This window comes from Clavelina lepadiformis, chromosome 1 (assembly GCF_947623445.1).
Source record: "Clavelina lepadiformis chromosome 1, kaClaLepa1.1, whole genome shotgun sequence".
In the NCBI taxonomy this organism is placed as follows: Eukaryota; Metazoa; Chordata; class Ascidiacea; order Aplousobranchia; family Clavelinidae; genus Clavelina; species Clavelina lepadiformis.
The window spans coordinates 23,869,234-23,883,853 of NC_135240.1; the positions used below are offsets into that span (position 1 = coordinate 23,869,234).

At 35.2% G+C, this 14,620-nt stretch overlaps 2 protein-coding genes across 2 annotated transcripts; one reads left to right on the forward strand and one right to left on the reverse strand.

The window, feature by feature from the left end:
* The first annotated feature begins 613 nt into the window (after positions 1-613).
* On the forward strand, positions 614-10,071 carry LOC143451640 (kynurenine/alpha-aminoadipate aminotransferase, mitochondrial-like). Its single transcript, XM_076952343.1, has 11 exons — positions 614-767; positions 1,144-1,188; positions 1,404-1,577; positions 1,692-1,899; positions 2,259-2,468; positions 2,624-2,686; positions 2,864-2,932; positions 3,174-3,284; positions 3,408-3,534; positions 3,618-3,826; positions 9,732-10,071. The coding sequence occupies exons 1-11, from the start codon at positions 754-756 to the stop codon at positions 9,798-9,800; spliced, it is 1,299 nt and encodes a 432-aa protein (XP_076808458.1). The 5' UTR covers positions 614-753; the 3' UTR covers positions 9,801-10,071.
* Positions 4,039-7,966, reverse strand: LOC143451629 (uncharacterized). Its single transcript, XM_076952334.1, has 7 exons — positions 6,091-7,966; positions 5,691-5,837; positions 5,479-5,619; positions 5,236-5,379; positions 5,023-5,152; positions 4,807-4,945; positions 4,039-4,701 (listed from the first exon to the last, which is right to left on the reverse strand). The coding sequence occupies exons 1-7, from the start codon at positions 7,563-7,565 to the stop codon at positions 4,259-4,261; spliced, it is 2,619 nt and encodes an 872-aa protein (XP_076808449.1). The 5' UTR covers positions 7,566-7,966; the 3' UTR covers positions 4,039-4,258.
* Positions 10,072-14,620: the final 4,549 nt, after the last annotated feature.

Below are 14,620 nucleotides of genomic sequence, written 5' to 3' on the forward strand. Positions count from 1 at the left end.
ATCATCAAACAGCAAATCGTTTTCAAGACGATACACTGTTAATGGTCGGATCGCCTGAAAACAATAAAAAAAAGTTTCAACAAATTTTATTTCACTCATTAACTCTAATTCACTCACTCATAATTTTCACTTCTATGTCGGTACAAGAAAAGAACGCATTCTTGTGTCTATAACAGCACCTGACTACTTTTCAACTAAATATAAAGCAACGAGATAAACCATTGCCTTGTTGTAATGTGATATCAACCTGTTCCATTACTATGCTGTTGTTTTTTCTTTGCCACTACAACATTCTGTCACATTCTTTTTACTGGCAGTCTTATTCATGGAAGCTATATTGACAAAACTGGGTTTGCTTTGTGGTAACTGCTCAACCTATATTACGGATGAGCTTGCCTCGACCATGGTTCGACACGAGGGTAAGCGGAAAAACGCCAAACTTGCAAAACCAATCAGCGTTGCTTAAGAATAACCGAAAATCATAGAGACGAATTTCATCCGAGTTCGTCATCCGCACTAGAATTTTTTCTATACGCACCATTGTGTACAGTCTCACAGGTTGAAAAGCTCTGTGCTAAACTATGAAATATTTAGTTCATTTTATGATATTCATTGTTTTTTTTTTGCTATATAGTGCATAGCTGGGAATAAGCACTGGCTGTGGCCAGATCAGTTTTAAGCCATTCCATTGGCTAGTTTGAAAATATAGGCTATTTTCGAAGTGCGGCAAATGCACACAACCAAACGGTGAATATGAATTTCAGCAGGTAACATTTTCACTTTGTTATTAATTCTTTGTATTGTCCACTGGAAAGTTGGGCTTGACATACTGTATAGTTCAGTTACTATATGTTAAAAAATAATTATGTAAACATTTCAATGGAAATAGTAAACATCCAAAATGTTTCGTTTAATTTAGCAAGATCATTGTTAGTGCATTTGTGGAATTACTTAGAGGTTCATAACTCACTTTCCCAGCTTCAATAAAACAGCAAGAAGTCATTTATATACATTGTATTTGTTATTGTATCGTCCCTGTTCAATTGTTTTACAAAATGCTCACAATTTTTTCAAAGCCTTTGGTAGCTACTGCTCAAAAAATTATCAAAGTACAATCTCAACAAACAAAATATTTTCTTCCAGGTTCATATCTCGAGTGAGCGCTGCACGCAAGGAATCTCCTATAAGGTATTTTACTATGTTAGATGAACATATGAGAAGTCTTATGCATGTTGTGATATTTTCCAAAAATTGGCATATGATTTAGGCAATGCGTTTTGAAGTTGTCTCTGGTTATGATATTATGGCCATGGAAGCACATACTATGGATATTGTAATTATTTTCATACTTTGGCATTTGACTCTTGCTGTAACTATTTAATTACTTTGATGCATTTGTTCAGAGAAACAACAGCAATTGCTCTAAAGAATCCTGAAATTCTAACCCTCGCAGCAGGATGGCCAAATCCTGCGTTGTTCCCTTTTCAATCTGCTGAGCTGAAAACTCACGATGGAACTGTTATAAAGTTTCACGGAAAAGAAATGGAAAAAACACTTCAGTACACAACATCAAAAGGGCAAGATAATAATTTACATTCACATGGTGAAAACATCGGTTGATACCACCATCAGTTCATACCAAAATAGTATGTACAAATGAAGTTATAATTAACTTGATTTATTATTTTTAGTATCCCTGGTCTCCTGGAATGGGTGAGGAAACTTCATATCAAGTATCACAGCCCTCCACTGATGAAACTTAATCCAGGAGATGGTGGATTTGATGTTGTCATCACAAGTGGAAGTCAGGATGGTTTGGGAAAAGTTTTTGAAATGGTTGCAAATTCAGGAGACAACATTCTTCTGGATGACCCTTGTTATGCTGGAACTTTGGCTTTTGTTAGTTATGTCATCTGTGTTTGTTTATTTGATATTTTTCAGTACAGATACTATACTTATTTAGCACTACTGTATAATAATAATCGACAGAGAGATTGTTATATATGCGGTGTAACCTTACAATAACCTTATTTGATGGAATCAGTTATTTATGATATGTATTATGTATAAATTGTCTATTATATGCAATCTTCTGCTTTAACGCCATTAGAAAGTAAGCTGCTATTTAATTTTTCCAATTTTTGTTGATATTTTTTGTGATACACACTTCAACATAATCAATTCACTTCTGCTCTCGTGTTCATGCTATATCTACTGTATTTTGATTTTTAATCCTTAACAGAATGTATTTCCTTTAGTTAAGACCGCAAGGATACAATCTTATCTCCGTGGCAACAGATCAGCACGGAATGAGGTCAGATTCACTTCTTAAAGTGATGCAAAGGTGGAAGCCACAGGATGCCTGGGATCCTGAGTCAGATATTCCGAAGGTATTATACACAATCCCTTCTTGTGGAAATCCTACTGGTGCATCAGCTACGTTGGATAGGAAAAAGGAAGTTTACAAGGTAAAACATAAATGAAAGTCTGTTTAATTTTACCAAGAATATGTCTCCATTTGTAACCTGCAGATTGTTTTATTGTAACAATACAATAAACATGTAGAATGCCACATGCATTTGCTTTGTATAACTTTTACTTCAACTTAATTTGCATTTTGCAGATTGCTCAAGATTATGATCTGTTGATTATTGAAGATGATCCTTACTATTATTTGCAGTTTGATGTAAGTTAAATGCCCAAAAAAACTTTTTTCCGTAAAACTTTTTTCAAACGCAGCAAAATACAGTTAATTTTGTAATACACATAGAAATGTTCTTGTTAATTTGTAACTTTTCATCAAAAATAGCTGTTTTTTTAACGAAAGCATTTTCTTCTGCAATTTTAAATGCTTTGTTTTCAGAATTTTATACCCAGCTACCAGTCAATAGATGTTGATGGAAGAGTTATTAGAAGTGATTCAATGTCTAAGGTATGCTATACTCAATGTCACTGTGTCAAGTAAAATCTCTAAGCTCAACTGAGATATCTTGAAAGCAGTTTTGTTTAGCACATTTAAGTGCTCACAGTATTTGTCAAATTGTGTGTCTATTGATCATAATTATGATCATTATATAATCATTGTAGGGGGCGTTTCATTAAATTTTTTATAAAGACAATTTGACACACATATGTAGGTTTCGGGTTAATATATTTGTTAAACTTTTTTGAAGGTGATGTCATCTGGTCTCAGGATTGGCTGGATTACTGGTGCGCACCCATTTATCAAAAGGCTTATCTTGCATCAGCAGACCACTGTTATCCATTCCACTACTTTTGGGCAGGTGGGTACAACCTTACGCATTGCAATAATAAGCTATTGGTACTAATGGAGTAACGGTTGGAAGTTTTTACCTGAATTACTTTTATTACTACTTATACATTGATACCACACTCTGATTGTTTAGAGTGCTGTGAATGCCTTACTGGATCAATGGGGAATGGAAGGGTTTGAGAGACACATTAAAAAGGTCCAAGACTTTTACAGATCTCAGCGGGATGTTATGATACAATGCATGGATAAACATATGACAGGTTTATGTTGTATTTCAAATTACTTTACTCAAGATGAAGTTTACTTCTTGATGTTTGTTGACCATGTCTTGTGCTACCGAAAGATTATGCCGAGTGGAATGTACCATCTGGTGGAATGTTTGTGTGGATGAAATTGAAAGGAATTGAAGATACAACGGCTTTGATCAAGAAAAAGGCATTGGAGAAAAAAGTCTTACTTTTACCTGGATCAGCGTTCAATGTTGAAGACGGAAAACCGTCATCATACTGTCGAGCAGCCTATTCATTTGCAAGTGTGGAGGTGATGGACGAGGTTAGTTTCAAAGCAATCAATATGGTACTAGGACTGAAAATGAATCATCAATAGTTTTGAATGGCAGTTTATTACGCGTAATGTGATAATTTGCCTTACAACTAATACTCTACTATGAGCATTATTTTACTTAATGTTACCCATTCTAAGGCTGTGATGCTTTCTTATCGTTCATATTAATGTATATTATTTATAAACATCAAGTAAAGGGCTAGCAGCAAAGCTGTGTTTTATTTACATAATGTAGCAATGGAAACAAAATAGACAAATAAATATCTGGGATTAAAAATATTTCTTTAACATGTGATATTGCACTGAATATTTGAATTTATTAAACATCAATGCAGAAAGCAACAATATTCTAAAAACGGAACTAAATTATAGTAAAAATTTAACACATAGCAACAAAAATTAGGTGAATTTTGATGAGAATTAAACTGAGGTCTCGTATGAATGTACACAGCCTTCCACAACAGCACTTATAGTGTGTAAAGCAGGATTTTCAGATATGATTGGTTGTTGAACAATCTTAACCTCACAATGCTCAAGCAAGTGTGGTAAATTGTGAGGGCTGAATCCCTCCGTGCCAAACCTAACTGTTTTTTCGGGTTTGTCCATCTTTGTCGTAGCCATAGTCTTATGTTTCTGCACCCTTGCTGTTACGATTGGTTTACGGAACATATAGTAAGGGAGAGAAGTTGTTTTTGAAAAGTTGTATGGCTTGTTTTCTTCAAATTTTTCATCACGGTTGTTGGTGAGGACGTTGTGGTCCAATTTGCTTGTACTACCTCCTTCGCTGCTGTTGATGGTGTTGGAAGACTTATGGACATCTACTAGCACTTCTGTGAACCCAGCGTCTCCTGCCAGCTGTTCATCTGTTGTAAAAAATCAGTTTTGTTTAGTAAATAGGCTTGTTTTTGAGTGGTTGTGAGTCACTTGTGACCATCACAAAAGCTTCTCTTTGTTTGCTGAAATCTAACCTGAATTTCGACTTTCAGTGTCGCTTGGGTTTTGCCACATCCAGCGTTTCAATGTGAATACAGAACCCACCGATGATGCTAGGTTATGACTCCGATGCATTACCGATGTTCCCAATTTTTCAATGTTAGTATTGATATCCTGTACAAATACATGATTAAGTAACACCAGTATATATCCTCTGCCACTGTAACTCTAGAATACCTAATACAACATACCTGCATGGTTGGTATGCTGGGCATTGAAATGGTAGGCATAGATATGCTTGGAATTGATATACTGGGCATTGAAATACTCGGAAGCTGCACACCACTGGGCATACTTGGCATTTCAATATGCAAACGGTCTCTACCAATTTTGATTAAGTTCAAAGATTAATTTCAATGGAATATGCATACGCTATTTAGCTGTATATACCGTGGCAAGTTTACCTAAGGTTAGCGGCATATTCCCACATATTGAGTGAAAATTCAGAATGTCGGGCATCATAGAGAGTTTTCTTTACAGTGTATGCTCCTTTGACAACAGAGTCCAAAAACAGTTGCTGGCATGTGAAGTCGTATCGACCATAATGCCTGTAAAAGACAAAAAGCAGAAGGTTAAATTTTAACCGCCCGAGGTTTTGTTTACATTTGCTATTGTTAAGCATAATGCTTCATACGATTGGGAGTCACCTGTTGGCGTTTAATGAGGCCATCGATTCATCCAATGTTTTTGAACGAGATCTTATTGGTGGGTTTTCTTTCTCCTCTTCTTCTTGTTGATGTAATTTCTTTTTGAGCTGCCGTCGAGCCTTGTAGTGCTCATACATGTACCTACAATTAGAACAAAACTAACAGTGAAATAGCTTTTTAAATTATTAACCAGTTATTGAATTCATACTTACATGCACATGTTAACGGAATTCAAAACAATTGCAACCATGAAAGAGACGCAGGCAATTACTACGTAAATAATGGTGCTTGTGTTGCTTAAAATCACTCCCATCGCTGTCGTTTGATTGGCTGTGCTAATTGTGTTGTTTGCTACACACCTATGTAAATATATGTAGTATGCCCTTGGTTAATGTAGATTAGACTTTATGTCAACTGCTAGCAGCATGTCTGCATCGCACTGTTGACAGTCTCTTGGTGACCTATGATGACTAATATACATTACTTCCTTTCAACTAAGAAAACTACCTGGAGGCAAATTTTTTAATTTATAAATGGTAAACAAAGTTTTTTGATAATCCTGCATTAACGTGAGCAAGCTATCTGTGTACTACGTATTGTAAGTATTGTTACCTGTATAATCCTGTTTTGTCAAGTCTGACATCACGAACTGTTAACACCTCTCCATATGCAGATAAACTGTACCTAATTCTTAGTGCATCATCATTCAGAAGCGCTCCTAGTGAAATTTCTTCCCCACTGGGTGTAAACCACATGACCAGTGGTTTGGGTGTTCCACTTGTATAACAACTAACATAGCCATCATTGTATTCATTTGCTGTGGTATTGTACGGCTCATGGAGCCAGACTTCACTGCATTCCAGCTGGGTTACTGAGAGATTTTCAAGATATTGCCCCCGCAAACTTTCAGGAAAGTAACATTTGACTGGAACATTTCTATCAGCTTCTTGCAACCATTGATGAACTTCTTTTTGAAAACAGTCGCAGGACCAAGGGTTGCTGTGAAGAACAATTTTGTTATGGTCTATTGCTCCATTACTGCTCAGCTTCTGCAATAAATTTACTGGAATATGCTGAAGATAATTGTTGGTGACAACCAATGTAGTCAAATAATTTAACTTAAGCAAAGAGTGCTCAGATATTTGAACAAGGCTGTTATTTGCCAAAGAAATCAGCTTGAGATTGGCAAAACAATATGACTGAAACGTGTTTTCATCGATGATTGAGATTTCATTACCTTCCATGTACAGGTGAGTTAAATTATGAAGGCCTGCCAGCAGGCCATTACATGAGGGAACTTTGTACAAAGAACTACCACCTAAATCGATCACATTTAGTCTTCGAGGTAGTATCTGGCACCCGGTATTTAAGCCACAAGAATGTTGGTGAACATTGGAAACAGTCTGTACACCTCGTAAAATTAGAGTCTTTAAATTTCCTAATGTAGAAAGCTTTGCCTTCACAAAGTCAACTGGATTTTGAGATAGGTCTAAAAATTCCAGTGCATGTAAATTGGAGATATCAGTGATTGAATTAATTTGATTGTTTGAAATATGCAAGTGAGTGAGGTGAATTAAACTGTATTGTTCAAAGTAAGCCTCAGTAATCTCATTGCCTGACAAGTCCAGCTTGGTCAAAGATGTAAGGTTAGCAAATGCTGAAAAATAAACTTCTCTAATATCATTTCCAGACAGGTTCAAATATTTCAGATTTTTGAACTGTGCTAGAAAGTGCATAGGAACATGTTGCATATTTGGGTTGACCAGTGTTATGTTTATCAGCTTGGGAAATGGCTTCATTTTCCCCTTGAAAGCGGCTACATTAAAATTCCGGAGTTGAAGGTGTGTAGTATCTCCAGGTAAATCGGCGAGTATAGAACTAACCAACCATTCAGTCGCATTGATTGTTTTGCCGTTTCGATTTACTTGTGACTGATTTTTTTCGGTATCCCAGTCACAAAATACAAAGTGTTCATATTTTGGGGTATAACTGCATACACATGGTTTTGGGCAAATTCTATCTTCAGCTCTTGAACATTGATAAAACAAGCAAATTCCAAATGCAACCAAAAACCAATAGATTTTCATGGCAACTTCTATTTATGGCCACAGATTTCTCTTGAAGCAGATGCTTTTATTACATAGTTGTAAATACACAACTTGGTATTTAGACAAGCCAATAAACAGATTTCAGTCAACTTAATAAAGATAACTTTTTATTGGAAAACCCTGTATTCACAATAACAAGTCAGTGACCATTAATTACATACATATATACTGAACAAGTTACTTTAAGTCTGGCTATCAAGTTCAATAAAGCACGGGCTGGTAGATGTTTAATGTGCTCATATTATGTCCTAAATTTTACATTGCTGTAGCCAGGTTTTTTTTTAAAGTTTGGTTGACCGCTAAGTAGTTTTAAGAGACCGCAAGTGTTTCATTTAAATACCAAAAAATAGCCTGTAGTTGCAAATCCAAATTTTGGGAAACCGCTGGAGAAGTTTGGGGGACCGTTTCCGTCCCCCAAAACACCTTAAAAAAAACACTGGCTGTAGCTATTTTATTTGACACAAACTTTTTTGTTTTACTAAGTATTACGTGGTGGGTGAGTGTCTGAATTTAAAGCTTTCACTTTATAGTGAAAAGGCATTTTATGTTTAATTCACTCTACCTCTAACTTTTGAAAATTTTTGGGTAAAGTAAACAACAAATTTCTTTCTTGTTTCAAAAGATTTTTAGTAGAAATAATTTAAAATTAAGATTACGAATACCGAAATTAATTGTAAGTTTCAGTTATAATTTTTCAGTCGATATAATTTGTTGTTTGATATAAATCTTATAACATATCACAAAAGTAAATTAAAATATCTCAACTGTAAAGGAAAAAATTATGCCAGATGAGATTTGTAAGTAGCAAAGGTTATAAAATTATAATTCTACGATTCTCTGCAGCCGCAAAATGTTTTGATTTTCCTAGCAATACAGTCAAACTATGTTTATAACATCAAAAGTACCAAAATTCATGAGTGATCTGAAAAGAAACATTTTGTCCAAACTGTATATAGACATATGATGCATGCTACATGTTTAAAAGATTTTTGTCTTAGATTTTACTTTGTTTTTTTTTATATCTTATCCAAAGCTAACATGCAGGGAAGCTTAGTATGTTGTTCTTATAAAGTAGCAGGAGTAATTTATTATACAAAAACTTCAATCTTTAAATCTACTTGATACTTTCAACGGCTCACTTTAGCCTTAAAAAAACAAAACTGCAAATCCTGGAATATGAAAATTTAGCTGAGAAATAAAGTAATTTTAAGAGGGATGACTTCACCTAAAAATAGGGTGAAGTCATCTAATTAATACTCAAGACTGCTAAGCTTGTAGTGTCCTAAGCAACCTTTGCAATGTGCAGTGTAACAGTAGAGTACCATTTTGAATAGCTTTTATAAAAATTAATCGTTTGCAATTAAACAGAAAACAGCACAGCCTTTAGTATTTGACAGATTAAGGCCGGCGTGTACAGAATTCTTAACACTTAAAGTGTAGCAGTAGGCCTGAGAATTTTAAAAAAACTGTTTTTCCTCTGCAAGTTTCGCAGTCTGGCCTGTCCGCCTAATACTAGGATGAACAACCGTCTTTATTCTAAAAAATTTAAGAACTTTAGGCAATTTGTGCAAAGACCGAAAGACGTTGCAAAATAGGCTAATACCGCTACCATGACAAATACCTTTTTGAAAGGTAAACAAAATTCCAGGCTTGTAAATTTAAAGATTTTGAGAATCGTGAATCTTCACAGTAACGTGTAACTTATTAACCAAACAGTCTGGCAGCGTCAGAAATAAATAAGCTAAAAACTGTGTAGGACAGGCCTATGCTGCTTCATGCGGCGTCTATCTAGCTCTCCGCTGTAAACATATGTAGCGGATACCATAAAATATAATCTAGCCACTTAGACCAAGAGTTGCTTATTTCCGGTGACCATAAAGCAAATTAGCACAATACAGTAATACTTTGATAACCAAACGACTTTTGCAGTTTGCACTACACTGCAGTGTTAACGAACAAATTGTCAATAAAAGAAAAAGGTTAGGACTGAAAGGGGTTACGGTTTGCTGAGTACTTTTGTTCGTAATGGACATCTTTTATAGCTTCATCAAGGCACAAACGCGACACGTAAACGAAAATTTCCGAAACTTTCGAGTTTCATTTCGACATTTTTTGAATTGTTACGCTGTACTTTGTTTTTTTTAGGCCTTTCGAAGACTGGCAGAACTCGTGCAAGAAGAGTGGAAACACAAAGCCGCTGATTCAGAAAATTGAGAGGTGGCAATATTATGGAATTAGATTGGCGAAAACCTGCAACATTGCTTTGGGTGAAAGAAATGACAACAATAAATTCAGCTGGGTGTAGCACTACGTCTACATTGATTATTAGCTTGCCTTTTATGCAACGATTTTGTTTGTGATAGATATTACTCGCAAGCTGCGAAGTGCTTCAATGTAACGTATGCTAGTACCATTGTAGGAAATCGTGGTGTCATGTGTGACAATATACATAACTTGTCATTTAATAAACTTAGTACGTAAAGGACTTGCACGAAAATTGTGATCTTTTATACGTAACAATTAAACACTATGATACTTTTAATGATAAGTTCGCAAACAGGATAATTGGACAAGGCAATGAGGTATCATCGCCGAGTTTAAGTTGTTCAGAAACATTCTACAGTGGCAGAGGAAAGATTTTTATATCATATCGGCACATGCTGATGATTTTATCTGTGGTAGTTTGTTGCTATTATCAAGTTCTTCTATTTGGTCATAACGTAAATCTCACCTACCAATAAAACAAACAAGCGACGCAAAAGCCTTGGAATTGAAATATTATTCAAAAAACATTTTCTTTTGCACACCGAATAGTGTAGCCAACCCAAAATAGCAGGGTAAAATTTACAAAGATCTATTTTTTAGTTTGGGAGTATGTACGAACGGTACGAAACTGAAACAACAGTTTCTGATTAGATCACCCTTTTCCCCTGTATCTTAACCAATAACCACAAAGCGAACTACGCATCTGACGTCATGCGGCTGAGGCTGATTCAACCACAAGTTTGAGATTCAAAGGGAATTCATTGACGCATAATTTCGATCTGTAGAAGGTTGAGTAACTTGTATAACAGCAATTTAAACAGTCAACATGAAAAATCCGTTGTTTTACAGCAAAATTTTAGTACTGTTTTGTAATGGTTAATAAGTTAAGTGCTTGTACATATGGCATGAACTTTGGATAGAATGAGCACAACTTGTGACCGAAAATTGCAGGCCCATTTGTGATTGTGAATTAATAGCTGGAAGCATTCATTAATAAAATTTATTATCTTTTGATTCCATAAGATAAGTATGAAAGACTTTATCAGATAGCATACTATTGATCAAATCTTGTTGTGTTCGAAATGTGTTTTGGCATTTAGCAAAAATGTTCAAAAACAAGCGCACATATGCACTTTTTTGCAAAGTAGGCCTAAAACAAAGTTTGATGTTTCTGAAATAAAGACCGTAATCATTTTTACTACAAAAGAAAAAATAAAGGAAAGGAAATTGTCGTTTCTTACTGAAAAAAAAACGGCGTGTGTATCAGTATATCGACAAACAGTTTTGATTTGTAGGTGGTGGGTTTTTAGCCAAAACGGTGCACCAAACAAAGTTGAAAATCTATTTGTTGGGCCATAATCCATTAAAATCATATAGAAGTTGAAACGTTACAAGCTAATAACAAGATTAACTTGTACTACAATTTTTTATAATATTAAAACAGAAAAATATGAACAGAAAACAGACTATAATGTTGATTGAGCGTTGTGCTCAGCTGTATATGCCACGTTATTTTCACTGCGGTAGAGCAATGCGCATGCGCAGAACGTTAGCTTGCGTACGTAATGGTTGCACATGTTTCGAAGCTACTCGTTATGGTAGTTTGTACCTAGTAGCTGATTGTCACGTTGTGCACACGTGGTGATAGTGCCGGTAAAATTGTCCAGGTCGCATTATGAGCGGTTAATTAACGTTAAAACATTTTCAAACCATTAAAGTGGTTTTGATAGTGTTCGATAAGAGGCATAGCCTCTTTAACTACGGAATCCTCAATGCCGATTTTAAGCTTGGTTTATAGGCAAGTTATCTCAGTGGCGGCAGGTAGGCTAATTCATTAATTGGCATTCGATCATTCCTAATGCACAAATTTAAATTTACTGTGCAAAATGCAAATTTTTCAATCCAGTTTATGCTTGTATGGGTCGAAATGAATCTGAATTTGCCGGTAAAACTTGAAATAACGTAAGTATCGGTCTCATATACACTGAAAGCGTCAGAAACAAAATCAAGGGTTCTGACGTTTATAGCTGTTTTTCCTCATATCCTCCTGGTAAGCCTAAGTTGAATATTATAAGGTAATCCACATGGGAAAGTTTGGGGTCTAGTGCAAAATGTATATCCAGTTGCTTTCAGTTGCCATTTTTATCCCATTTGCTGCTATGGGCCATTCGCATATTGTGGATAAAAGTCATGCGCATACTTACTGAAACGTTTACTAGCCTTGTCTATAAATTTAATTTAAAAAAATGTGCCATAACTACACATTTAATAGCCTAGTTGAGCCTACTATCCACTGATTTTCTTAACAAATACTATCTGCTCTTTTCAAACTTCACTTCAGTCTAAATCTTTATTATCGAAATGCATATCTGGGCCTGTACCTTAGTAGGGAGTATTGACACCTGCACGCACGAAGTTCATCAACATGCGCACTAAACCTTTTTTTATCATCTTGCTGATTTAAATATTTAAACAATATACATAACAATATATGTCTTTGCATGCACGAGTTCTTGTTGTAAATTCTCATACTTTTCAGTCATGGGCCTCTGCTCTGGATGTCACTGAAATACGGAAATGAAAGACAGTATTTCCCAACAACTTTCTAAAATTTAATACAACAATTTTCACAGATAATATGAGAGCAAAAAGGGCTGACAACGACAAAACTGGAAATATACTTTCACTCCTTATACTTCCACTATGAATTAAATTTTTATTTTACCCAAATAACTAAAGTCAGTCATTTAAGTCTATTTTTTCCAGATTAACCATATATAGAATTGCACGGTCATATTAGAAGAGAAATAGCTTGATGTTATATTATTGCAGTTTGGCATGTGACCCTTTAGGCCTATTAGTCAATGGGAAATTATATATGGACTTTACTTTAACACAACTGCCTATCTGTACTAAAAACTGTGTGATCTACTTGCAATGAAATAATCACTTACTGAAACTAAACTGAAGGATACACTAATAGGTTGAAATTAAAAAGGTGTTTCCAAACTAGGCCTATTTTCTTCATTTCAGCCTTTTAGTGAGATCCAAAATTGATGGTGTACATGTTCATTTGTCTTCTCTTATGACCATTTTCTTTTGTAGTTGCATGGTTAAATGGGTTTCAGGTCTAGAAAGTTGTCTGTAAACCAACAAGATTAAAAGAACTAGCTTTTTTTACCCTTTTTCTCCTTCAGCTGTTCATAGTGCCAAAGTTAATAAACTGGGGATGTCAGCAGTATTGGTAACCTTGTGTAAAAATTAGCGGTGATGTAACCAATGTACAAAGTATGTGGTGTGTAAACGAAATATGTCTACTATACAACATAAGCTGAAAATCCCAATTTACCACATAGAATGTGTGCAGAATTATTTTTCTTCTCTAGCCTAATATAATATTTCAAGGTTGACCAACAAAATTATGTGGTGATGTCCATGGGCGCCAACTTAGGGAGTACGTTGCATGTCTGGACTTAGGCAAGCTGTTGGTTTTTTTTGAAATTCTAAGACGCTTTAAAACTCCAACGGTTTCTCTAATTAAAATTTTTATCAATCTTTTATTCGTTTTTTAATGTGTCAAAGTACAAGGCTTGTTTTCTGTAATTGGCTTTGGAGCCTATAGCCTATACTATCAAAACTTGTTTATCGTATAAAAACCTGTTTAAGCATACTTGTATATCTTAGGCAAAGTCTGCAATGTAAAAAGTTTTTTATTTATTAATGGACACTTTTAATTGTGGTTAAAAATTATGCCATGAAATAATATAATTGCGCCTACAACGCACCTTGATATGGCAGGACTGCTTCAGAGCATGCTGCTTGTCCTGATTTTGAACATTGCAATTTGCAGCGCATTCTGCGTGAGAAGCTTGGTTTGTTCTTTATTCTCGAGCTCATTTTTTTCTTTTAACTCCTTGGCAAGCGTTATGTTCACTGCACGAGGTACTTTACGAGAAAGATGCTAAATTAACTCCAGGCGCTTGCAGGTTGCACCTTACTTCGTATCTGTCGTTTATTTCTTTTCATTTTAAACAAGGTATTGCTGTTTCAAAGCAATAAAACATATTATTTCGTTCAAAGTTGAATCTATGAGGATTAACAGAGAAACGATTTTATTTTGTGAAAGCGATAATTGAGCCTAATTTGCTAGGGGTGTGTTCGCTCGTTCTGTTCTCGTAGATAGAGTCATTCGCGGTTTTGGTGTCGGGTGTCGCTATGAAAATGTTTCAGTTACGTTGGGCAATTTCAATCGTCAACGATGGCATCCCAATAAGTGTTAATACATAAATACCTTGCTTTGACTAGATGGTTGTATTCAAAAAATAGCGCTGTACTAATTTTCCAAACAAAATTAGTACTACTTGTACATACTCAAAATACTTCAAAATTCATACATCAGAGTTTTCTGTGAAGAAGTTTTTACAATTTTCGTTTATCAAATCTAAAGAATATGAAACAATCTGACGATTATGTCCATGTTTTTATGTCATTTGAACGTAATATTAAGAGTAACTACGGCAATAACTTCTCCGTAAAACTTTGCATGCTTTGCGCATGGGGTAAATTTCTTACGTGACATCACATGACGGAATGGGAATGTCATGATGTAACACGATGTCACACAGCACGCCTAATTATTTTGCTATACAGGCGCCAGTAGAGATGCCATTAGTGTACAAACATGTGGAAAACTTTTTGGAAGCAGTCCATGAAGCCATGACAGTAATGTCTATTTTTGCATATTCTGTGTTTCGATAACGGTTTTTGTT

Excerpts from the sequence above, each read along its gene's own strand:
- LOC143451640 (XM_076952343.1), top strand. Across the intron at positions 1,189-1,403 it reads CGCAAGGAATCTCCTATAAG|AGAAACAACAGCAATTGCTC; the intron begins GTATTTTACTAT and ends GCATTTGTTCAG. Across the intron at positions 3,827-9,731 it reads GTGTGGAGGTGATGGACGAG|GCCTTTCGAAGACTGGCAGA; the intron begins GTTAGTTTCAAA and ends TGTTTTTTTTAG.
- LOC143451629 (XM_076952334.1), bottom strand. The coding sequence starts at position 7,565 with ATGAAAATCTATTGGTTTTTGGTTGCATTTGGAATTTGCTTGTTTTAT. Across the intron at positions 5,153-5,235 it reads GAATATGCCGCTAACCTTAG|AGACCGTTTGCATATTGAAA; the intron begins GTAAACTTGCCA and ends CAAAATTGGTAG. Across the intron at positions 4,702-4,806 it reads CACTGAAAGTCGAAATTCAG|ATGAACAGCTGGCAGGAGAC; the intron begins GTTAGATTTCAG and ends TTTTTACAACAG.